Source organism: Pinus tabuliformis, chromosome 4_1 (assembly GCF_031772625.1).
Source record: "Pinus tabuliformis cultivar Carrire ecotype Pingquan chromosome 4_1, CPIR1, whole genome shotgun sequence".
Lineage (NCBI taxonomy): Eukaryota > Viridiplantae > Streptophyta > Pinopsida > Pinales > Pinaceae > Pinus > Pinus tabuliformis.
The window spans coordinates 143,099,075-143,123,873 of NC_142303.1; the positions used below are offsets into that span (position 1 = coordinate 143,099,075).

The 24,799-nt window shown below is 36.5% G+C and overlaps 1 protein-coding gene across 1 annotated transcript in view; it reads left to right on the forward strand.

Moving 5' to 3' along the window:
* LOC149174611 (amino-acid permease BAT1 homolog) overlaps nucleotides 1–21,107 on the forward strand; it is a 141,901-nt gene extending 120,794 nt beyond the window's left edge. Inside the window, exons 4-6 of the mRNA XM_089420898.1 lie at nucleotides 20,293–20,311; nucleotides 20,533–20,752; nucleotides 20,851–21,107. Coding sequence (XP_089277024.1) covers nucleotides 20,293–20,311; nucleotides 20,533–20,752; nucleotides 20,851–21,107 — 496 coding nt within the window. The remainder of the gene's footprint in view (nucleotides 1–20,292; nucleotides 20,312–20,532; nucleotides 20,753–20,850) is intronic.
* The last annotated feature ends 3,692 nt before the right edge of the window (nucleotides 21,108–24,799 follow it).

Below are 24,799 nucleotides of genomic sequence, written 5' to 3' on the forward strand. Positions count from 1 at the left end.
AAGGCTTTTTACCAGAAAAGAACACTGATAGAAAATCCAAAATGACTTCATCAACCCATTGATCACTGGGATATCCTAACGGACAAGATACTAAGGAGATAACCTGCCTAGACATCTCAGGGAACATTGCTGAGGGATAAGGTGGGTTTGTTCTGGGTAATTCTGAGTCTTCTGGTAAAAATGACTCAAACATGTGAGTTCTCTATGAGAAAGAAAGATTCTAATAGATTTCCATTAGAGCTTCAAAAGAAAAAGGGTGTAAAGGGTCTTGAGGGTTTAGCTGGAGGGCTTGGAAAATTGACTCAGTTGTTATATGGAAAAGAGTTTCATTGTTCTGAGTGATTATAACTCTTTGGCTAGGAAGATATTGGGTTGCACCTTAGGCGATGAATTATGGAAAATGATGGGTTTGAGGGAAACAAAACCGGGGTCGTGGGGATTCGCATAAATAGAATTCATCACTGGCGTCTTTGTATTTTAGAAATGCCCAATTGTGAAGTTGGTACAGGTCAAATTCACAATTGGTCTCTACAATTTTAAACTAAGTGTCAACTAGTGGGAGTTCATCCAAGTTAATGACAAAGGGAAACAAAGGATCATCTACACGCACTTTTGATGTTCCTTTATGGGAAGCCATTAGGAAAAACAAAATTACTGAGGAAATTTAGAGAGAGTTAACTAAAAATGATGATGATTCTGAGAATTGCAGTGATAGCCAGAATTGGAAAATGGTCAATTTGAAAAGGATACCAATGTTTTATTAGGAGCGAATAATGTTTTTTAGTTTAGTTGACCATTATTTGTGCGAAGGATTAAATGCAGAAGAACGTTGGCGAGAGATAAGACTGGGCAGCAATCATTTACTAGTTTTAGCGAGAGGGATAACAATGGCTATATGTAGCAAAATGTTCGTGGATGATAAAAATGGCGGGAGATACGAATCTGGGCGGGTGGTTTGCGGGTGCGGGGGGGGGTGAGCATGGTAAGTGGTATTGAGTGAAGGGGGACTGGCACGTAGGGAAGATGTATTATAAGGAATCAGCTTTGCGAACCCCCCCTTCATTATCGTTCAGGAATGCAAGGGGTCCCGCTATTGATCGAGGGTCATTGATCTGGGTGGGCCCGATCTTAACCATTGAAAATTGTGCATTTGTTAACCATTGACGGGCAGCGGTCACATCAATTTATACAAATCAATAATTTTATTTTAAAACATGAATATAACAAACAGTAGTGAGCAGCATTTAAACGTGCGCGCTATTACTAGGATATATTTTATTCTTTTATTTTTTAATCCCTTTTTATTCTTTCTTTCTTTTGACTCTTTTTTTATGCTCTTTTCTTTTCATTCTTTTATTTCTTTTTCTATTTTTCTATTTTTCCTTTTTCTCTATTTTTTATTTTATTTATTTATTTTGAACATAAAGAAAGAACTAAAAAATATTAATAGGGTAAAAATAAGTTACAACATCGGCTCCATTTGGGGACTGCTTCCTCCTGTGGGATGTAGAGAACTTGCATATCCATGTGCCTTCTCCTCAGGCTATGCAGTCTTTCTTGTGAAAATCACACTTGCTGCTGAAATTTAAAGAAAACCGGGGATTTACAATGATGATGACTACAAACATTTAATATTGAATATAATGCTTCAGGTATTGCCCATTGATTGGAAATGAGGAATATTGTCCTTCCAGGTTCTGTAAAATGAATGTTATGTTTCCCTTCACTTCTGCAATGCTGAAAGGTCCCAACCATAAATTATCAAACTTTCCATGCTTACCTCTTTCCTCTCTTCTGGCATCCCATCTTAGCACTAGATCTCCTTGTCTGAAATCTCTTTCTCTAGCCTTCCTATCAAACAAACTCTTCATTTTATCTTTATATTGTCGAAGTTTATGTTGAACTTCATCTCTATCCTGATTCAGCTGAATGATCTGATTGATCCTTCTTGAAAAAACATCTGCTTCTTCATATGAATCCTGCAAAAACTTCATAACTATAAATGCTAACTATGTAGGGAGAATTGCTTCAATTCCATATACAAGTTGAAAAGGAGATTTACTAGTAGATCTTTTAGGTGAAAATTTGTTTTCCCATACTGCATATTTGAGATGATTGTCCCAACTCATTTTGTGATCTGCTAATACTTTCTTGATGAATTTAATCATAATTTTATTTGATGATTCTACCAACCCATTACCTTGTGGATAATAAGGTGTAGAATGATGTAATGTAATATGATATTTCTGACATAATTCTATCATTTTGATACTACTGAAAGCTCGAGCATTATCTGTAACAATTTGTCTTGGGCAACCAAATATGGACAAAATGTTTTCTTCAATGAATTTTATCACCACTATATCAGTTGCATTCTTAACAAGAATTGCTTCTACCCACTTTGTGAAATAATCAATGGTTGTTAATATCCATCTATGTTGAATGTTGAAAGCTAGAATTATTTCACCTATGAAATCTAATCCCCATTGTAAGAAAGGAGCTTCAACTAAAACTAGAACAAGAGGAAGTGCTGCTAGCTTCTATTTTCCAGCAAATATCTGACATAGGATACAACTCCTCACCTTTTCTCCAACATGTGCAAACAATTTGGGCCAATATAAACCTGCTCAAAATTTTATATGTAGTTTCCTTCCAAGCATAATGTCCTCCACAAATGCCTTCATGAAACTGCTCAATTACTCCTTCAATTTCACTCTCAGTCAAACATAATAAGAGGATATTCAAAGGATCCTTCCAATACAAATTTGCATTTATTATACAATACTTCATGCCCTTGAGTCTAAGAGATCTACATTTATTATTTTTTAATTCAAGAGGATACTCAAAATCATGAAGAAAATGCACCATGTCTTTGTATCAATCTGAAAGTAAAAAAAAAATCATCAATATGTAAAGGAAGTGGAACAGGAACTGCACTGGAAGAAGGTTCTTGTGGATTCTTCTCACCTGAAATCTGAGAAGGTTCTTGTGGATTCTTCTCACCTGAGATCTGAGAAGGTTCTTGTGGATTCTTCTCACCTGAAATCTGCATGATAGTGTTGATACCAAGTATTTTACAATTTGATTTAGCCAAAATTTTAGCTAAACCTTGTCCTTTCACCAACTTGGTAGGTCTGATGTCTAGATCAAACTCAAGTATCTTAGCAATCCATCTTCCCCTCTTTCCATCTATATCAGGTTGAGTTAGAACTGTTTTTACTGCATTGTTGGGAACATAAGCAATTATAGGAGAATGTAAAACATAAATCCTAAATGCTTTCAAAGTTTGTACTAAGGCATAAGATTGTTTCTCTATGATGTCATATCTTAGTTCAACATCTCTCATAACCTTACTGAAAAAGGCAATTGGTTGCTCATATTGATCATCATTTCTTTGTAGTAAAACAATTGCTATGGTAGTATCTAAGGCAAAGGAGAAGATACTAAAAAGTTTTGTGTAATCTGGACTAGCTAGTACTGGGGCTTCTGAAATTGCCTTCTTGATCTGTGAAAAATAATATCTAGCATGTACTGTCCATTTAACTTCATGGTCCTTTTTAAGCATATCAATAATATCTTTCACAATCTCAGCATAATTAGGTATAAATCTTCTTAAGAAATTTATCTTTCCTAAAAATGACTGAATTTCCTTTTTGTTTCTAGGCAAATTGATTACCTGAATTGATTAAACTCTTTTTTGATCGATAAAAACTCTTTCCTTTGAAATTATATGTTATATGTCCCAATAGCTTTCCTTCTTTCATTACAAAAAGTGACTTTTTAGGATTAAGAGAAATCCCATATTTTCTGCATCTTTCAGAAATTTCCTCAAGTGTTTCATGTGTTTATCATCAGAATCGGAAAACAGTTAAATCATCAAGATAAATGACAATGAATTTATTTATCTTACCAACAAATGCCAAATCCATTGCTCTTTGAAATGTTGCTCCAACATTGATTAAACAAAATGGCATCTTGGCATACATAAATGTACCCCATGGAGTTGTAAATGTTGTCCTTTCTCTATCTTCATGACTAGCTAGAATCTGGCTATATCCAGAAAAACCACCTAACATTGAAATCCTGTTAGAACTTGATACTCTCTGAAGTAATTCGCCCATTTTGGTAATGGATAATTGTCCCTTAAAGACAATTTTTCAGATTTCTAAAGTCAACACATAGTCTTATTTCTCCATTTTCTTCCTAACAAGCACTAGGTTAGCTATCCATTTAGAATATCTTAAGGGAACAATTATTTTTGAATCCAATAACTTCTTTACTTCTTTCTCAATGATTGGAAGCAAGACTGGATTTATTCTTCTTAATTTCTGCTGAAATGGTTTAGCTCCTGGTTTGAGAGGAAATTTATGCTCAATAATGGTTGTGTCATAGGTTTTCAATTCTTCGTATGACCATCCAAATACATCTCTGTAATGTTTAAAAAGATTGATATATTTTTCTTTCATTTTTTGAGGCAATGACACTGAAATTTTAACATTTCTGATTTCTTCAGAAGTATCGATATTACAATCTTGAGAATCTTCTTGTTGTGAATTTAATGATGAAGTTTTTGAGACATCATTATGGTAAAAAAAAAAAAAAATTCGTAGGGAACAAATCCCTTTGGGATGTAATTATTTGATAATTGAATGAGATCATGATCAACAATTTTTGTTTTAAATGTGAATTTGAATCATCCTCATTTGATTTGATTTCATCAATATTTTCTTCTTCGACATGTAAAGCAAAAAATTCATCTATTGCTTATAAAAAAAAAATTAACTGCTCATCATCTTCAAAAAATTGCCAGTGTTTCAAATTGTCAGGAATGGAAGGTCTATAATTTACTTCAATTTGATAATATAATTGCAGAGGATCAATAATTTTGAAAGAACTAGCAAAAATTTCCAAAGCATCAACATGGATATTTTCTTCTCTTGGGATTGATGTGATATTCAAGGCTTGAAAATAATTTTCCACACAGTCCAAACTTCATTTTTATAAGCTTTGAGTCTAGGATGCTTAGTTTGACAAATATTTCTGATTTGTTTTACAATCAACTACAAATCACGATATACTGCCAAGTTTTGAGCTTTCAAACTCTTAGCTAACTCGAATCCTAAAATTAGGGCTTCATATTCTACCACATTATTTGTGACTTCAAAATCTAATTTAAAGGATTGGGTTATATTTTTCTTATCATGAGAAATGAGTACAATTCTAGCCCCAGCTCCATCTTCAGAAAATGCTCCATCAAAATACATTTTCCAAATGTTAGTATTTGAAAAGTGAGGTGTATTGACAGTTTCTTCAATGTTGATTTGAGGATTTGGAAGATCATTAGCAGCTAGAGTAAAGCATCCAAAATCTTGATCAATTGCATAAATGGGATGATTAATTGCCTGATTTTCTTTACAAATTGTACTGATAAATCTTTCTTCTCGGTATAGTCTTAGATGTTCACCTCCATAGACTAGGATTGCAGCATAGGACATGTCCAATTGTAGAGTTCCTCCCAAATTAACACAATATGATCTAGATAATAACATTCCAAATTTTGGGGGAATATCTGTAACAACTATGTCCAAGACTATACTTTTCACAGGGATCTAAGGAAGTGTTACAACTAAATCCTTAATTAATCCCAAGCAAGGTACTTTCTTGGAATCAAAAGTATACAAATCATGATATGATCTAGTGATTTGCAATTGAAGTTGATCCATGATTACTTTAGGCATTAGATTATGGGAAGTCCCATAATCTAACATACAATTGTATAAAAGGTAATCACGAACTTTCAAAGTTACATAAAAAGGAGGTACACTTTCATCAATCATATCTGAACTAGGACCAAAAACAACTGAAGGTTTTTCATCCTGTAAGCTAATGACATCCCCCTCTGCATCAACACTTGAATATTGAATCCATTTAGAGACTTGATGTTTATAACCTAGATTTTTGGAGAGTTTAGATACTGGAATTGGAATTTTAACTCTTTCTAACTCTTTCTCAACATTAAAAACAGTTGGAACAAATTTTCCAGAAGTATTCTATTCTTGTAACTGATTCTATGGTTGAAATGATGATGTTTGTGTTTCGGTTGTTTTTACTTGAGTTTCATCAAAGGTAACCTTTTCGACTAGTCTACCAAGTCCTGGTCTTAGTCTTAAGTCATACCTTCGATTTAATTCAACAATTAGGAATTCAGAAAAAGCTTGATATTTAGAAATTTGGGAGTTTTCTTGATTTTGAATTAGAGACTAATATTGACTGATTGGAATAATAACATTATGAGATGATGGAACTTCAAAATATTTGATATCATTTGTATTAATAGTAACAGTTTCTTCAGGATCTTGATCATCAATAATTAAGGGAGGTTGCATTTGTTGATAAGTGTTTGGTTTTTGCAAAATTTGAGGTTGAAAAGGTCTTCTATATTGAACTTGTGGTCTATTTGCAACTTGTTGGGCTACTCTAGGTTGTGCTTCCATTCTTGAGATTCTGTTAGACAGATTTCTTACTAGAGAGGTTATTTCATGTTGAAATTTGATGACTAAAATGTTTCCTGCAACCCCAACCCGATTTTAATTTCACCTTATCACTCCCATTCAGTTAAATGCCCTTTCCCATAAACATACATTCAACATATAGAATTCTGGAAATGAAATTTTCGAATTAAAACACATGGGACTGTCAACAAATGCTAAAAATAAATATGGACATAAACAGACCAGCAACACACATAAAAATACACAGATTTTTGGTCAACTTGGACCCAGGCAAAACCTCTTCAATCTTCTCCAGGGAAAACTTGTTAGAGAGATCTTAAAATTTATTTAACTTTCAAGTTCAGGAAAAATACATTTGCAGACAAAACAAAACAATAAAATACAACTTATCTCTTCAGCCCAAAACTCCTTGAAAATTGTGCCCATTTTGCCTCGATTTTTGTGCCCACTTGAAGCTGAAAATATGTATTATACGGATACCACTGTACGGATTCCCTACAGACTGTATGGACTATACGATTTTTTTTCAATTTTTTCTTTTTTCTCAAAAACTTCTCTCGAATAGTGTGCAACTCACAACATTAAATGTTGTTTGTACTGTACCTTCTGTTGTTTTCTAGGCCTTGATTTCTGTGCCCAGCTTTGCCCAGAAATTACTCCTTCAACTTGCTGCAACAAATTCTCCTTCAGAACTTTTCTCTAGCTCTCAGCCTCCTTTCTCCAATCTGCTCATGAATAATGAATGCATGCAGTCTCTCTTTTCTTTTCCCCCTTTTGTTTCCTTAAATGACTTTTGGGCAATCCTAAGATCCAATGGCTCAAATTCACTTAGATAAAGGGATGAGAATAAAAGTGCATTTAATTCTCATTTTCTATTTTTTAAATCACCCATTAAATAAATTACCCACATTGTACTTTATGTCTAAAGTCACTTTTCACATTATAATTTAACATTGACTTTACCACTTATAAAGTCACTTTCACTTTATAAAGTCACACTTAGGAAAATAATTATTTTGGACACTTTACCCTAGGTAGATACTAACCCATGGGAAACCACTTGTCCAAGGTACATTAAAAATCAACATTTCATCAATTTTGTGTTCTTCATGTTTGGTTTTTGATGATGGGGTGCTTTCCTCTCTAACTTTCATTTTCTTTTCAGCCTTTCCTCCCTTTGCTTTCAATTTACTAGATGCTAACCTATTAGCTTCGACTTCAATTGCATTATTTTGCATGTTTGCTAAAGTTTCAGATTTTCTCTCTCTAAGCATTACAACAAAATCATCTTCAAATGATTTGGAAAACCTAACTTTAGCAGCTGTAACTGGAGGTTTACAATCTGGGGGCATCTTATTATAAATTTTATTGAATCTCTTAATGAAATCAACAACAGGTTCACTAGGATTCCTTCTCAAATCTTCAAATTATGTTAAATAGTAAACATGATCATTTTTTATTCCCCACTAATTCTTGAAAATGTTGATTAGTTCAGCCCATGAATTAATAGAATTTTCTTGTAATTGTTTGAACCATATTCTAACATTTCCTTCTAATGATTGAACAAAAAGTCTAATGTAAACATCTTCATGCTCAATATTCATGTTGTCAGCAAAATCTAGAAATGCAACCAAGTGATGTTCAACAGATGAACCCATTTCTCCATTAAATCTAGGTAAATGTTTCAAATACGCATAAGGAAAAGCATGAACTTGGGTTGTTGGTGGAAGAACTAAGGCTGCATACTGTGCTGCTACAATTGGTTGAAAACCAGCCATTTGACGCTGTAATAGAGTTGTCTTGTTTGGGGAAACAACTTTACTGGAAGATGGTTGTAATGAAGGTTTGGAATTCTAGAAAAATTGAGGATTAATAACCAATTTCTGAACTTCAGGTAAAACCTTTTCAGGATCTTCAAAAGCTAGAGGATTAGTATAAATACTAAGCTCCTCTTTAGGTTTAGCAAAAGTAGAGGGATAAGTATGTATAATAGAAGATTTAAAATCAACTAGTTTAAATTCATAAAGAGAAAGTTTGGGATCTTCTTCACTATCAGAAAGTTCCAAATGGGAATAATTTCAAAGGCCTCAAGTTGATGAACTAATAGTGCAGTTTGAAGATCTACTCCTCTAGAAAGGAGTTCTAAAACATTTGGAGGAAGATCTGATAATTCAGCAGGTATTGGAGTTGATTGAGAAGGGTCAGATTGTGAGGGTACTTCAAATAAAACAAAGGCAGAAGAAACAAGAGAGGCTTCTAACCTACATCTAATAGATGCAATTATTACTAATCTCTTTAGATCTGATAAAGGAGAGAAAAGATTTGGATCTGACTGAGATCTGGTATGCCTGCATGAAGCCAAATTTAATATGTAGAGTTGTCAGGTGAAGGATTTTAGCCTACTGACCTCTTATTCACCATTAAGAGGCAAGTTTGATCGTTGTCTCAAGGAAACAAACTTCAATATTTGTTCCCTGGCAACAACACCAATCTGATGTTGTATCTTTGTAGACAGTTCTAGGCTGGGGAACTGTGCCAAAGCATCTAAGTAAGGTTTTGATTTAAATGGATGACCAGTGCATTAAACCTTTAAACATATGTAATTTCTAAGTATTTTTGAGAAAAATAAAGGGTTGATTTTCATTCCTAACAGAATTAATCTTTAAATTTATTTAAAAGGAATAAATAAAGAAAGTATATAATGATTAAACATTCATATTGAACATCTAATTTATCATATACAGTAGATGCGTGTAGAAGTTTTCTACAACCAAACAATACACATTCAAGAGATGACAGAAGGAAACAATTAAAAGATTTAGAGGAATTAACTAAGACAAATTGTTCAGTTAATTAATCTCTTTTAATAATTATAACTTTGCAGGGGCTTTCAGGGAGATTGATATTCAATCTAGCCTTGCCCAAACTTCTATGTTACCTTGAACATGTGCAGAAATAAATATGAAAAACATAATTGATAACAAGGAAAACTCACATAGATACACAAGTTGTTTAGAATGAATCCAGAATCCTTCAATTATCTTCAAAAATAGCTTTGAACATTACAATCATGTCACTGGTTCATTACAAGGGTTCAACCCTAACTTCTTCGAATTACCCAATACTTATAGAATCTAATTCCAAAATATCTTAGATCTAAACTAAAATTTATTACAAAATGAGATAATATCTGAAACTGTTTTAGATTTACAAAAATAAAACTAGAAAGTAGCTATTCTAAACTGATTCAAATAATCAAGACACAATTTAAGGGTATTGTTTGATGACTACTTCCTTTAACTGAATTTTTTGCTTTCTGCTATACTCCTTTTCAGCTTACTACTCCTTCTTTTCTTGTGACTAGTCACTGAATTCCTTGCATTTTGTTTTATTCAATGAGTTCAAGTAACTTATCCCATCTTTTATCATCTGGGATAGAAAATTGTGTTACTCTCCTACATGCCTCATCAACTTCTGCGTATTTTTCAAAAGTTGGCCTAGTAATGAACAAACGATCAACTTCATTCTTAATGAAAAGATCATAATCTAGGCCTTCTAGGAATGATTTACACTGATTATCCCTTTTACTCTGGCAAATTTGGTTCTATTTGTTGCTATTTGGTGCAATTTGTACTGATAATCTTCTAGTGGAATCAATTGGCCACTAGAATGTCATAGAGCTGGAAGTCCCTTTTGATGCAAAATATTAAATTCTCCGTGAAACTTTTTAATCAGTGCTTCCAAGTTTTGACATATATTCTCTAATTGTAACATCAAATTTCTTTTTGTCAAAACCCTTCTTACCTCAAGGAAAATATCATTTTTGTCCTCAATTCCAAATTATTCTAGTTCTTCTTTTGTTTTAGAATTGAGTACTTCAATTATTTTATTAGATGTGCTAAGCATGTGCTCCAAATCTTCTTTGATTCCTGTGATGACTACTTTTGATCTTTGCACTAACTCCTCTTGTTCAAAAATAATTTGAATAAATGTCCAAAGTTCAATCATGGTAGAATTCATATCAATCCATGTCTTATCCTTTGCCTCGGCTAATGTCTGAGCAATGAATGACCCATTCTCACTATTTGTCTGGTTAATCTGAAATTTTTCTGAACTTCCGCTAGATAGTATTATCAGCTCTTATCTTGTCATTTTGAATTTTCTCCAGTTGAGTTCTAGGTTTTTCAATTTCTATATCTTTTAATGACAAGTCTCCCATAGCTTTTGACAACTGCTCTGCTGAATTTTGGCTAGCAGGCTCTGTCTCTGCTGTGGACACTATTGTTGTAGAAATACCTACTGTTGAAGTCACCACTGTAGAATTTTCTACTCCAGTACTGAGTTGTAGTTCTCTTTCCTTGATTAACTTTTTCGTTTCTGCTTTCGTCTTTTGTATTTGTATGTTCTGCTCGACAATCATTCGAAACATATTCTCTTTCTCTTTCTCTAACTGATTTATTTCTTGAGCCTATGGATGTTCAGTTGTTGGCAGCCTCAACTGTTTCATCAATGCTTGAATATCAACGTTTCTGCGTTTGATTATTTCCTTAGCTTCCTTATATCTTTAGGATCTAATCCTAATTTTATATCTAAATATTCAAGCCCTTTGATTTCAGTGTCTTTTGCTAGGGATGACATATTTTCCAATTTTAATTTGGAATGAATGTTATTCAAAGAAGCCTATAGCTTAGAAGCCGCCATGGCATAACTTGTCAAAGATGAATATATCATTTTTCCTACTTGCTTGTGAAGGTCAATCTGATCAATAGGATGTGTTTGCTTGGTGTCAAATGAAAACAATTTTTTTTTATAATCTTCAACACTTTTAGGAACAGGGACCTTTGGTTCCAAAAATGCTAATTGGAACTGACCTTTTTCATTGTCAAGGGCAGAAAGTAATCTAGTCTGAGTTGTGGAAGACTGCTTCTAGAACTTTGCATATGTGGAAGTCTTTAGGGCCTCATTTTTCTTCTTCATTTCTAAGAATTTTGCAAAAATACTTTGTTGTTTTGGAGAAGAAGGAGAAGAAGGAGAATCCAATGTGGCTTCAAGAATTTGTTGTAATGAAAAAGGAGATTGTGTTGATAGTACAACTGTAGTAAGCTCTTCAGAAGTTTGAGCTTCTGAAGATTCTTCATCAAGATTTATAGTTTTCCTCCTTTTGAATACTTTAAATGTTGATTTCTGTAACTCTGACCCTGCTGGAGATATACTTTCTCTTGGTCTCTTTAGCTCTTTTTTTGTCATCCTTGGAGTTTCCAATGTTGTTTGACTGGAAACTGGCTCCTCAATCTCCTGCAATGTATTCTCTGCCCATTCTTCCTTGTTGGCATATTGCTCAATTTCAAGTTTTTCCACATGCATATATGGTGCATATTTTTGAGCAATTCTCATTGATGAGATTACTCCTAATGGATCATATGACCAATTAAAACTGAACTTAAACTTCATCTGGCTCAATAAGTCCTTGACTTCTTTTTCTGTAGCTTTAGTGTTGACTATGAATGGAGCAACCCGTGTTTTCAATTTAAACTGAGATTTTGTTTTCTGGAAACAAAATGAACCTCATCCATGTTCATCATCTATCTAACATACTCAAGTTTAAAAATCCTTATGGGGAGGAACACCGGAAATTTATATGGTTGAAGCTCACAACCATAAATCCTGAGTTCAGTGAAATTCTGGTATAAATACCAGTTGCCAACCTTAGTCTGCTCACTCATGCAAAATTATCTTGTTCTCTGTTGAAACCCTGGGGATTGCATCACTTTTTAACGAATAAGTAGCTATATACAAGAATTGATTAACAAAATCATTGAAAGAAAACTCTTCAAAGGTTCTTCTCACTAAAGATGTCCAATGGATCACTTATCGAGGTTTACCTTCAATAACCAACTTTTGTAAAGGAAAGTTGAATCTTTTTGATTGACGATACAAGAACAAGTAAACCAAGACTGACTGATGCTTAAATGATCCTTCAACGCTGAACTTTAAAAATTGATAATGGATTACATTGGAAAGAAACTGACTGTAGTTCAACATAATTGAAGGTTTTTTATCAGAAGAGAACACTGATAGAAAACCCAAAATGAGTTCATCAACCCATTGATCACAGGGATATCTTAACAGAAAAGACACTAAGGAGATAACCTACCTAGACATCTCAAGAAACATTTCAGAGGGATAAGGTGGGTTTGTTCTGGGTAATTTTGAGTTTTCTGGTAAAAATGACTCAAATATGTGAGCTCTCTGTGAGAAAGAAAGTTTTTGATAGATTTCCATTAGAGCATCAGAAGAAAAAGGGTGTAAAGAGTCTTGAGGATTTAGTTGGAGGGCTTGGCAAATTGACTCAGCTGTTATATGGAAAAGAGTTTCATTGTTCTGAGCGATTACAACTCTTTGGCTAGGAAGATATCGAGCTCCACACTAGGCGACGAATTCTGGAAAATGATGGGTTTGAGGGAAACAAAACTGGGGTAGTAGGGATTCCCAAAAATATAATTCATCACTGGTGTCTTCATATTTTTGAAATGCCCAATTATGAATTTTGTACATGTCGAATTCACAATTGGTCTCTACAATTTTAAACTGAGTGTCAACTAGTGGGAGTTCGTCCAAGTTAATGATAGGGGGCAATAGAGGATTATCTACAGGAACTTTTGATTTTCCTTTATGGGAAGCCATTAGGAAAAACAAAATTACTAAGGAAATTTAGAGAGAGTTACTCGGAAATGATGATGATTGGAGGTCACTGTCTATTGGGATTTTGCTTGCAGTATCATTTCGAGAATTGTTGTGACAGGCGTAATTAGAAAATGGTCAATTTGTAAAGGATAACAGTGTTTTATTAGGAGAAAATAATGATTTTTAGTTAAGTTGACCATTATTATGGCAAAGGATTAAATGCAAACACTGTAATCCTTTCTTGAGCTCACTGTAATCTGACACATAGATCTTGTCCCTGAATCTCACCAAACCATCTGTTGTGAGATGATAGTCTACATCTTGATCACCTGTATCTATACCTGTACCTGTGCCTATACCTGTACTTGTACTTTGCTGTAACATGTGCATAATCTCCATATACCTATCATCTCGCTGTCTTGCCTGCAAGATCCTATCTTGTAACTCTGTCCCATAAGAGCTCATAGCTTCTATATGATTCACTTGTACCTTCCTGCTAAGAGCATCTGCAACCTGGTTCTCCTTTCCCTTAATGTATCTGATCTCGAAGTCAAACTCACTAAGGGTAGCCAACCATCTAGCTTGCCTGGCATTTAGATTTGGCTGGTCAAACAAGTATCTCAACCCACTGTGATCGCTCATCAATACAAATCTCCTGCCAAGAAGATAATGCCTCCACATCTTCAAGGCATGAATAATAGCTGCCAACTCAAGATCATGAGTCACGTAGTTCTGCTCGTGCTCATTCAACTTCCTGGACTCATAACACACCACCTGTCCCTCTTGCATAAGGACTCCACCAAGTCCTCTTTTACATGCATATGTACACACTACAAACTCTTTATTCAGATCTGCAATCTTAAGGACTAGAGCATTGGTCAACAACTGCTTCAACTGCTCAAAACTAGCTACACATTCTTCTGTCCATTCGAACTTCTTACCTTTCCTTTGCAAGGATGTCATAGGATATGCAATGCATGAGAAGTTCCCGATGAACCTCTTGTAGTAACCTGCCAATCCCATGAATGATCTCACCTCATCCAAATTCTTAGGAGCTTCCCACTCCATGATGGCCCTTATCTTTTCTAGATCTATTGCTATGCCTTCCTTGGAAACAACATGTCCCAAGTAATGCACCTTTGTTTGAAAGAAGCTACACTTGCTAAGCTTGGCATACAACTGATGCTCTCTTAGAAATCTCAACACTAGTGCTAAATTCTTGGCACACTCTTCTTCATTCTTGGAGTATATCAAGATGTTATCAATGAATACAATAACAAACTTGTCCAGATAAGGATGCAACACACTATTCATCAAACACATAAATGTAGTTGGGGAATTAGTCAAACCGAATAGAACTACAACAAACTCATAATGCCCATACCTGGTCCTGAAGGCAGTCTTGTAGATATCCTCTTCCTTGATGCATACTTGATGGTATCCTGATCTCAAGTCGATCTTAGATAACACTGTTGCTCCCTTCAACTGATCAAACAAATCATCAATCCTCGACAATGGGTACCTGTTCTTGATTGTCACCTTGTTCAGTTTCCTGTAATCAATGCACATCTGAGAGTACCATATTTATTCTTTACGAATAACACTGGTGCACCCCAAGGTGATACATTTGTCCTAATGTATCCCTCGTCAAGCATCTCCTTTAACTGCAATTTCAACTCTACTAGCTTTGGGTTACTTATCCTATAAGGTGCCTGCGATGCTGGTGTTGCCCTTGGCACCAACTCAATAGAGAAATATACTTCCTTGTGAGGAGGTAACTCTGGAATCTCTGCTGGAAACACATCCTGATACTGCTGCAATACATGGTACCTCTTGAAGATTTTTGCATCCTCAACATCTTTACCCTTGTCACTAGATATATGCATTGCAAACATCACACAACCTTTTCTGCAACTACGCTTAGCCTGCATAGCGGTAACCATCCTCACTGATGTAGGCTTCTTCTTTCCCTGCAAAATTCTCTTTTCCCCATTATCATCCAGACACTCAATGGCCTTGTCGAAGCAATCCACTTTGGTCCTGTGAAGGTACAACCAATCCATACCCAAAAGCATGTTATACGATCCTAATGGCAGTACATTCAAATGTGCTGCTGTAGGCATACCATTTAACTCAAATGAACAAGCTCTTACCCAATGGAGAACTCTCTTCTTCATACTTGTAGCCAACTGCACCAACCAAGATTCTGCATGTACTTCTTTTCTCAAACCACAGTTATCCACTGGGTCAGGATTAATATAACTATAATTAGATCCAAGATCAATCAAAATAGAAACAAATTGATCACAAAGCTTACTATCCATCTCAATGATAGATGCCTGATGATCTACATTCCTATTGTCCATAGATGCATAAATCCTAGGAATGCTATGACCAACATCCCCAACTGTATGCACTTCCTGAGCACTATAGATCTGGGGTCTACCACCCCGATACTGCAGACAATCCCTCTTTCGATGATCCTTGCCACATATCGAACACTGCAACGGTGATCTACCATTGCCTCTAGTCTATTGCTCTCCATGTCCCTTCTCAACTGTATTGAACTTCTTGTAAGGGACCACATTTTCTTTCTCACCTGCATCTTGAGGTCTTCCCGCTTTGGTGGACATTTTCCTTTAACTTTTTCATTTCCTTTGAAGTCACACTTAGGCTCAACTTTGTGCTTCGACTGGTCATAATAATGTTTCAGCTTTCGGATGGCCTCCTCCAACGATCTAGGCTCATCAAACTCAATCTGGTCTTTGTATGCTACTGGCAGTCCACTGATGAATCTTTGAACCTTGGCCTTCTCCTCCTTGAGGTAAGGCACATATCTCAACAACTCCAAGAACCTGCTAGTATACTCATCATCTGTCATGGAACCCATATGCAACTCATAAAACTCCTTAGCTCTTTCATCATAGTACCTTTACGACAAATCTTCTTGAAAAGCCTCTCAAACTCATTCCAAGTCAAGTCATCCTCCCGAATACCTTTAACATTCTTCACATCCTCCCACTAGATATCTGCTTTCCCTTTAAGACTAAAAGTGGCTATCTTTGCTTTCATGTTCTCTGTATAGCTATGCAATCTGAATAATTTCTTCAACCCAAGCAACCATGCCTCAACATCTTCTGACTTCTTCATCTCTCCATCGAATGTAGGCGGCTTGACTTTCTTAAACTCCTCAGGCAAGTACTCACCCTTCCTGTAAGGATGATGATGGTGATGACTACAGTAATGTCTCCTAGAAGAGGAACCAGAATGATGCCCATACATACCAGTCCTCCTGTCAGGTGTGTCCAATGATCTGCCACCTCTAACTGTGTCCTCTCTATCCAACCTATGTTTGGACCGAGACCTACTACCATAGGCTCCATTGGTCTTTTCTTCCTGCTCCTGACTGATCCTCATCTGTCCTTGTTTCTGCAACTTTAACAAGCTCTGAAGGATAGCTGCATTAACCTCTATCTGCTTTTCCTAAGCCCTTGCAAGTCTTTCCTGAGCCTCAACCAACCTGTCATTATCTGCCTTGCAACTTCTGATTTCAACCCTCAAGCTCCTCAATGTATCTGCCATACCAGGAGAATGTTCATCTCCTTGTTGCCCAATTGATCTGTAAGGAGATTCATGAGAGCTATAGTCTACCATTTTTCTCATCATCCTTGATTCTCTTCTTCCTACAAGTATATCATGTTAGAAAAACCAAATAGATACCAAAATAAAATCCATACCTTATTGTTGTTCAGGGGAGGCTTATCTCATCTACAAGATCAGTCCACATTAGCATGTACATGTATAAACATAAGCATATATGGATATGTAACATTATCAACACATAACATCATGCATGACCATACCAACAATATACCTTGATCCCATGCATGACAACAATGACCTTGACAACATTGAACTTTTCCCACAGAGAACGCAACCTGCTCTGGTACCACCTTGTAACAACGCCTCCCCTCATATCTACCCACTTTCACCGGCTTACCTGGGGTAAACATGAGATGAGAGGCTACTATGAGAAGACTCGACCTCGTAGGTGACTTTAATGAAGTGGAATCGACAGAAACACACAACACAAACCTTCTATACTTGTTATAGGACTCCCAAAATCCTTCCGAGTCATCCCCATGACCAATCCCTGGGTCCCACTGAGTTGTTAGTACATCAAACCCCTTGACACTCCCTTGATATGGACAAGGGTGCGTCTAGGACCAGATGCTCCCACAACAAGGCATGGGTGTGTCTGGGGACTTTTCTCCTTAGACCTGTGCCTGTGACTTCGAGATTTATGCCACTTTTCAAGCCCAGAAACCCCTGTAGCTTTTAGAATCCATAATTTACATGACAACAAGACTTGCAAGCCAAAAACTGGCTCCAGGACTAGGCCTAACCATCCCCAACCAGGACTGACATTCTGTGAAACACTTGGCATCAATGCAATCTACAGGACATGAATACAAGACAAAGCATAAATGACTGATAACTCATATGAGACTTGACAAGAAGGATCGCCACCCTCTTCCCTTAACTGTTTTGACATCAATTAGGTCTTGCATCCATTATCCTTTTAGTTACAAGTAAATACATGAAATAACCATGACTATAACTAGCCATATAACCATGCTTATAACCAACATTAAACCATGTAAATAACAATGAGATAACAACCATTAAGGCCACATAATAACAAGTACAAAAGCAAGAGAACTTAGCTTTTATTAAACATAGGCAAGAGCCAACCAGGTTCGGGACTTCCACGTACCACCCGACCATAGACATGGCTGAACCAAATATTTCTTTCAACTAGTCACCCCTGTGCCATATTCCAAGCATGAATGTGGGATCTCATGGATAAACCAATCCAAAAACAACCAAGGGAATCCAGAGGTTAAACCATCTCCACCCTCACCAAACCGTGATCTCACCAAAACCGGTACTGAGATCACAAAACCAAACTGAGATGGGAATGCCTCTAGACTCCATCACTATCATTGAGGAAATTTTTGTCTCCTTGTTTCTCAGGCTTTACCGCAATCCACATCGGATCACTCGGCCCTAAATTGAGACCCTACCCTCAGGCTTTACCGTGTATCCTGCCAAAATCGATCAAGGGATTCCTAGGCCTTTGGGAATTTTCCTGAGACCACTTTTGCCTAGGATTCCGAACCCATCCAACAATTCCAAAGCTCAAAACTGAGAAACAATCCCATTAGACCATGCCTATCCGAAAAAGGCAAGGCTAAAAACCACTTTCATAACCCGGCAAGACCATGCCACTGACAGCCAGAGAACCAAATACCAACATGCAAAGCATGCATGTCAAAACCAGCTAGGAAATCTCACATGCAATATGTTACTTGCAAGTATTTCTATTGAAGGTGCTTGATTCTACTCTTCCTTGCTTGCTCTTTGCTTTCCTTTCTTTTTCTTGTCCTTTCTGTGTTTGTTTTTCCCTTCCTTGCTGCAAAGTTAGAATGCTCCAAGAAAACTCTAAGTGTCCAAGAGTGAGAATCATGAGAAAGCTCTAACACTGAACTGACAAAAGCCATGAATTAATCCTCAAAAGCCTTTTTATTAATGAGGCCTCTATTTTCTTCATTTTCCATTATTTTCCTTCAATTTCCTCCTCACATGCAATCTGTAACCTTTCACCTTCTTTTTCTCTTATTTTCCTTTATTTTCATAAATAAATGTGCCAAAATACATTTTTGTCTTTTTAATGCCTTAGCCATTGCCTTTGCCAATTTCCCTTAGCTATAAACACATCCAATGATGCCCACTAGGATATCTTTGCCTAACATTCAACTTGGAATAAGTGTTCCTTAACCGTGGTCTTATTTTTCCTTTATTAACTTTTATTACATGAACTTTTAACTAGGGGTTGTTACATTATTTTTGGTCAATGATTGGGGGAAATAGTTACTCGTAGTGAGGTTTATTTTGTTCTTTTTGTTGTTATCATCAATAGTTTTGTAATGCTTTAGGGAAATGGTGGACATAGATAATAGACAAAGTATTTTGTTATGTGTCCTTATGTTTTGTATCTTATTTTCCAACTCGTAGTTTTCATGGTTTTTTGTGTACGGCTGGTTGAAGAACCGATCTCCCATATTAGTCTTTTTGCTTTATGGAATAGGTATGCTATCAATGTAATGCTTTTTCATATTAATGTAATACTTTTTCATATTAATAGAAATCTCTTCCAAAAGTTTACATTTTTTTTCAAGTCATTAGATATGCGAACAGGAATTCCATTCACATAAAGTTGTAATCGGTCTTTAGTTTACCTAGCCTTTTTACCTAGTATATTAAGCCCATCCGCTTGTCTCTAAATTTATATGAAATTGGACCGAAGAGATTGTGTAAGAAAAGGTTTCCATGGCCGTTCTAACACTGTTCTTGCGAAGAACTTGAAAAATGCCTTCTTCCCTTCATGGTGAATGCTCAATGGTAATGTTGCTTATTATATTGGAACCTTTGGTGAGCATCATAATGTCATGAGCACATCCACATTAAATAATATTTTTTGAATTTATAAAGCTGTGATAAAAATTTTAAATGTTAACATGGCCCACAACCTTATAGAAGTGTTGCGTTTAATAAACAACTGGTGTTAGTGAGGGTTATTAAAGATAACGACTGCATTCAATAAAACCCCAAGTCGATAGGTTGGGCTTATGGTGTGTTCTTCAACAATAGGATGTATAATGGTTTTAATATGAGCTGCGTGTTTACAATAATAATCAAGATACTAAACTTCTCCATTTCTACAATTAAGCCTTTTCATTCAAAATAATACCGCTCCTTATGGAGCCCTCAATAGCCTTGTCAATCTGAGCATTAGAAGGCTTAATAGCGATCAGTGTGGCAGCTTATGCAGGACATTTATGATGTCTCTAAACGCTCAATGAGATGTTCCTAAGTGTTTGGTATGGACATGGTTGCGTATAAAAATTATTGCAGTGAGAATGTTTCATAATGTTGTTGCAAAATAATTTTAGAGGCATGACACAACTTAGTCTTGCATTTACTGTTAACGGCCAATGTTTTTATCCTGACACATGTTTTATGCGCCTTTCAGGTTTAACATAGTTGGCCAGGTTGGTCAAATCACACTCTTCCAATCGATCAATTACTTTCATATTTGCTGACGAGGACTTATACAATTTGGAGTTGTATTTTTGGTTGTATGTTGAATTCTCATTTTCGTCATAGCCCAAGGTTATAATTTCAATAATTTTGTTTTGTGGACGGGGTGCTAATTCATATTCGTGACCTTTGCAATGTTTCCTATCATTGCTATGATTATTATACTTCACAGTGGGCAGGGACAACAAGTGTAGACTTCTCTCTTGCTCAATTGCTTCAAGTAATTATCCTTCTTAGTACAGGAGGCATCAATGGAGGTGGATATGAAGCTTCAAAATATGTGGTCATAGGTCTTCATGGGGGCATCCTTTTACTTCATGCAATTATAAATAGCTTTCCGATTTCCTGGTTATCTTTTCTTGGAAAATTAGCCGCTGTGTGGAATATTCTTGGTAAGTATATGAGCCTGAAAATATACTTGTACTATAGAGTTTCAATACTTTGCATGTTGAATTCAACTTTTAGGACTAAAACAAGCTTCACTTTCCAGGTGTCATTATTCTTATGATTCTTATACCCACTGTAGCCCCTCAGAGAGCTAGTGTTGAATTCGTTTTCACACACTTCAACAGTGAAAATGATGTTGGGATTCATAGTAAACCATATATTTTTGTCCTTGGACTTCTAATGAGTCAATACACTTTGACAGGCTATGATACTTCTGTTCACCTGGTAAGAATCCATTTTTTTATTACTTTTCTGAATTTTGGTGACATGACATACAATGAAAACATTTCAAGTTATTGATCCTACACGTCGAACATGATATTGCTTGCTTGTACTAAAATTAGAATCTTCTATCGTCATGATTCTTACATTTTGGTCTTTCATGCCTCTAACCATTTTTTCATTTCTGTGCAAGCAGTATGACTTTTATAACATTATCTCAACCATTTTTCTCGAGTTTAAAACACTCAATGCCTATTTTTCCATCAAACATTGGCACTTTCAATCGTGTTCCCTTTAAGAATTTAATGTGATTATGTTTAATTATTTAATAGAAGTAGAAATAGGGAATAACATTTTTCAACCATTCATCTACTATTGGATTTGTTACACATTCATTATTGTTTGGACTCTGTTAGATTTTAAAAACCTTAGAGACAGTTACATCAATGAAAATTATTTTTCTATGATGATATTTCCCTTGGAATTCTGAATAACCCATAGTTCCACAAGGATGCATCCCACATGTTTCCCACCCTCTGGGGACAAGAAGATGCCCGAGGAAGCATTTCCTGACATCGCCTTTTGGAAAAACTCGGGGAAATCCATGGGGAAATGTTTCCCCAAACAATGGATATCCGGGCATCCCCTCTCTTAGAAAGGGGATACGCTCCCCTCCTTGTCCAATAACCCATGAAGATAGAACAAAGATGGGAATAGAGATTTGAGGAGTATGTGAGCTTTTTAATTAACGACAATCTTAAATTCTTAAAGTAATATTGACATTCTCCTTTATATTACTTTTTATATCCTTTTACTAAAAAATTTAACATCACCATTAGTTGTTTTAGGATGTTTGAGAGTGGTTCCAATCTCATTATATTTCATATGGAGAAAGTAAAATTTCATATTCCATTCACAATTTAAAAGACTCGACAGTTTTTAGGATTTCAAGATTGGTAGGGTTATAGCATGTCGATTGGATTGCACAATGATCAATTTGAATGTGATGAATTGTTATTGTTGGGATTTTATCTTTATATTTTATTTTTGTAATTTTAGAGATGGGTACCTCTATGCTAGGGACTTCTGCATCCCCTTGCCCTTGTGAAAATTCTGAAAACTAGAATCCTATTGCAGCGACTGAAAATTATTCTCCTAATTGTTAATTTAATTTAACAATTTATTTGTTGTTTGCTATGGAAAATACTTAATAAATCACACTGCAATCTACACAAATAAAACTGCGGAAGAATAAATGCTGGAAGAAATGCAAGCACACACACATAAAATATGAGACAATTACTTTTGGACAAATGTCCTCGGAAAAACCCAACTTGGAAAAATTGGTGCAGCAGATGAGGGTTTTAATATTATGCAGCAATGAAAAATCTGAGTACAATTTGGATGTCCGAAACTGGCAATCCATAGTAAGAAAATATGGGCAAAATACTGAAGGGAATTTCCCTTCTCCCACAGGCAATCTCTGGCACGACTTGCCTTCAGCAAACTGGTTGTCCAAACCCCAGCGTGAGCCCTTTTGTGTTTCCTTTACACTGTCTCCCACACGTATGGCTCGAAACTGCCACTGATGAAGTCCTTCTGCCTCCAGTGGCTGAGGAAATCATCTCTCCGGCCTTCTGGAACCTCTGCCCGGCCTCTGGAATTGACAACGATTTTTCTCACCAACAAATCGATCTGCCTTGCTGAAGTTACTACACAGAGCCTCTGTGCTACCTCTTTGGGATAACTCGGCCCTTTTGCTGCCTCCTCTCTGGATCTAGAAATATTTCCTTTGGACTAACTGTTCCTTCCCCTATCACGTTGTTTCGATCTCTAGCTCTCTCTCTAGCAACTGACTGTTGCTACTATGGAAATCGATCTACTCAGAAATCGAACCTCTCAAGTGTTTTTTCCATCACCACATCAACCTCTTCTTATAATCCTCTGTTGCAGCACCAACGACCAAGATTAAAACTTAATCAATGGCTAGGATCATCTCTGGATCGATCCATGCGAGTTTCTAGCTCATTCACACCTTGACTTAATTAATACCGATTAATTAACCATATTACTTAAGTTTAGACTTAGGAAATATTTAAAATCTGGTTAATAATCTAATTAAGTCAATTCTAGGTGGAATTTCCAGAAACGATTTCTGAGTTCTGGAGATCTCATGTATTCTATCCTCTCCACAAAATTTCAAGGCTAGAACACATCCGATGCTACAAAAACTAACACTCTCTCTTACCAAGGAATGTGTTCTAGTGCTACTACACACCTTGTAGCAACACCATGTCTTTGTATCATCTCCTGTCACATTGTTGATGTCTAGCCATATTGCCCACCAATCACTGTGCAACTCTAATATGCGATGCATCTGCGCTGCTACTGACATTGTCGAACTGCGACCAACACTGCATCTGCACTGCAACTCCCTCTCATTTGTTGTTGTTGCAATTGAAAAGCATCCAAAATATTGAATCAATTGTGATCAGTATAATGCATTTTTCACTCGAGTCTCTGACTGCTACTAGTATTTGCACTGTCACTGAATAATCTGCACTTCTACTAACTTTGCATTGTTCCAACTGCACTATTGCCATCTCTGCGCTGTGCTCTTCAACATTTGACTGCTACTAGTCTCTGCACTATCACTCTGGCATCTGACTGCATCAACTATCACTGATCCATCTTGCCACTGAATACTGTGGGCCCATGTAGCAAGGTATTGATCCATGAGGTGGACTCGTCAAGGATCCTACCCATCTGTAGCACTCTGGGGCTACAACACCAAGTCACCCCACCTCACCCTTGGAGGTATATCAACAAAAATGGTGAAGTCTTCCTCCATCCTAGAAGACAACCTATCGATCTCTGCTGAAGTTGCCTGTTGGTCATGCTTCTCCTCCTTGTCCTTCTTCCTGATAGGACACTGGCTAATGTAGTGACCAAGCTCACCACATCTGAAGTACTTGACCTTCGACAGGTCCTTCTTCTTCTTCCTCGGCTCCCCCTGTCCCTGACTACGACCCTTAGATGCGAGGGCCACATTCTCCTACTCCTTCACCTGTTTTGATCTGCTGTTGTTGCCACTAATGGAGCTCTTTAGAAGAGCTCGCCTCAATTCCTCCTGCTGCAAGTCAACCCACATCTTGTCCCAGTTTGGTAACTTGTCTCTGCCCCATATGATTTGGACAAAGACCTGCCATTACTAAGAGACACTGCTAAGTGCCAATCTCACAAGCTCTGTGGGTTGAGGCGCTGCCCCAACCCCTGACAACTAGTCTCGAACCTCATGAATTTTGGTGAGGAAGGGGTCTATGCTTTCCCCTTTCTGCGTCCGGATGAGCCTCAACTTCTCCTCTAGGTATATCTTTCGCTGCTCGGAAGTACCCTGATATAATGTGGCTAGAGCATCCCACATTTGCTTAGCATTGTCTTTGCCATCTACATGTGAAACAACATGATCCCGGACTCCATCTAGGATCAACCGTTTTGCCCGTGCCATCTCCTTCTTGTACTCTTTCGGCTGATCTGCATCCCGGGGAACTGCTACACTACATCAGTATAGGATTTTAGGCAATATCCATCTAAAAGGAAGGACATCCTTGCCTTCCAGATGACGTAGTTGGAAGCTCCATCCTACTGTCCTGTTCACGAAGTCTAGCATTGTGCCATCTCAATGAACTGTTGAAAACTTCCTCTTTCTTTCTGCCTCGCTGCGGCTCTGTCTTTGGCACTCCCTTCTGGAATGAGAATATTTTCTCACA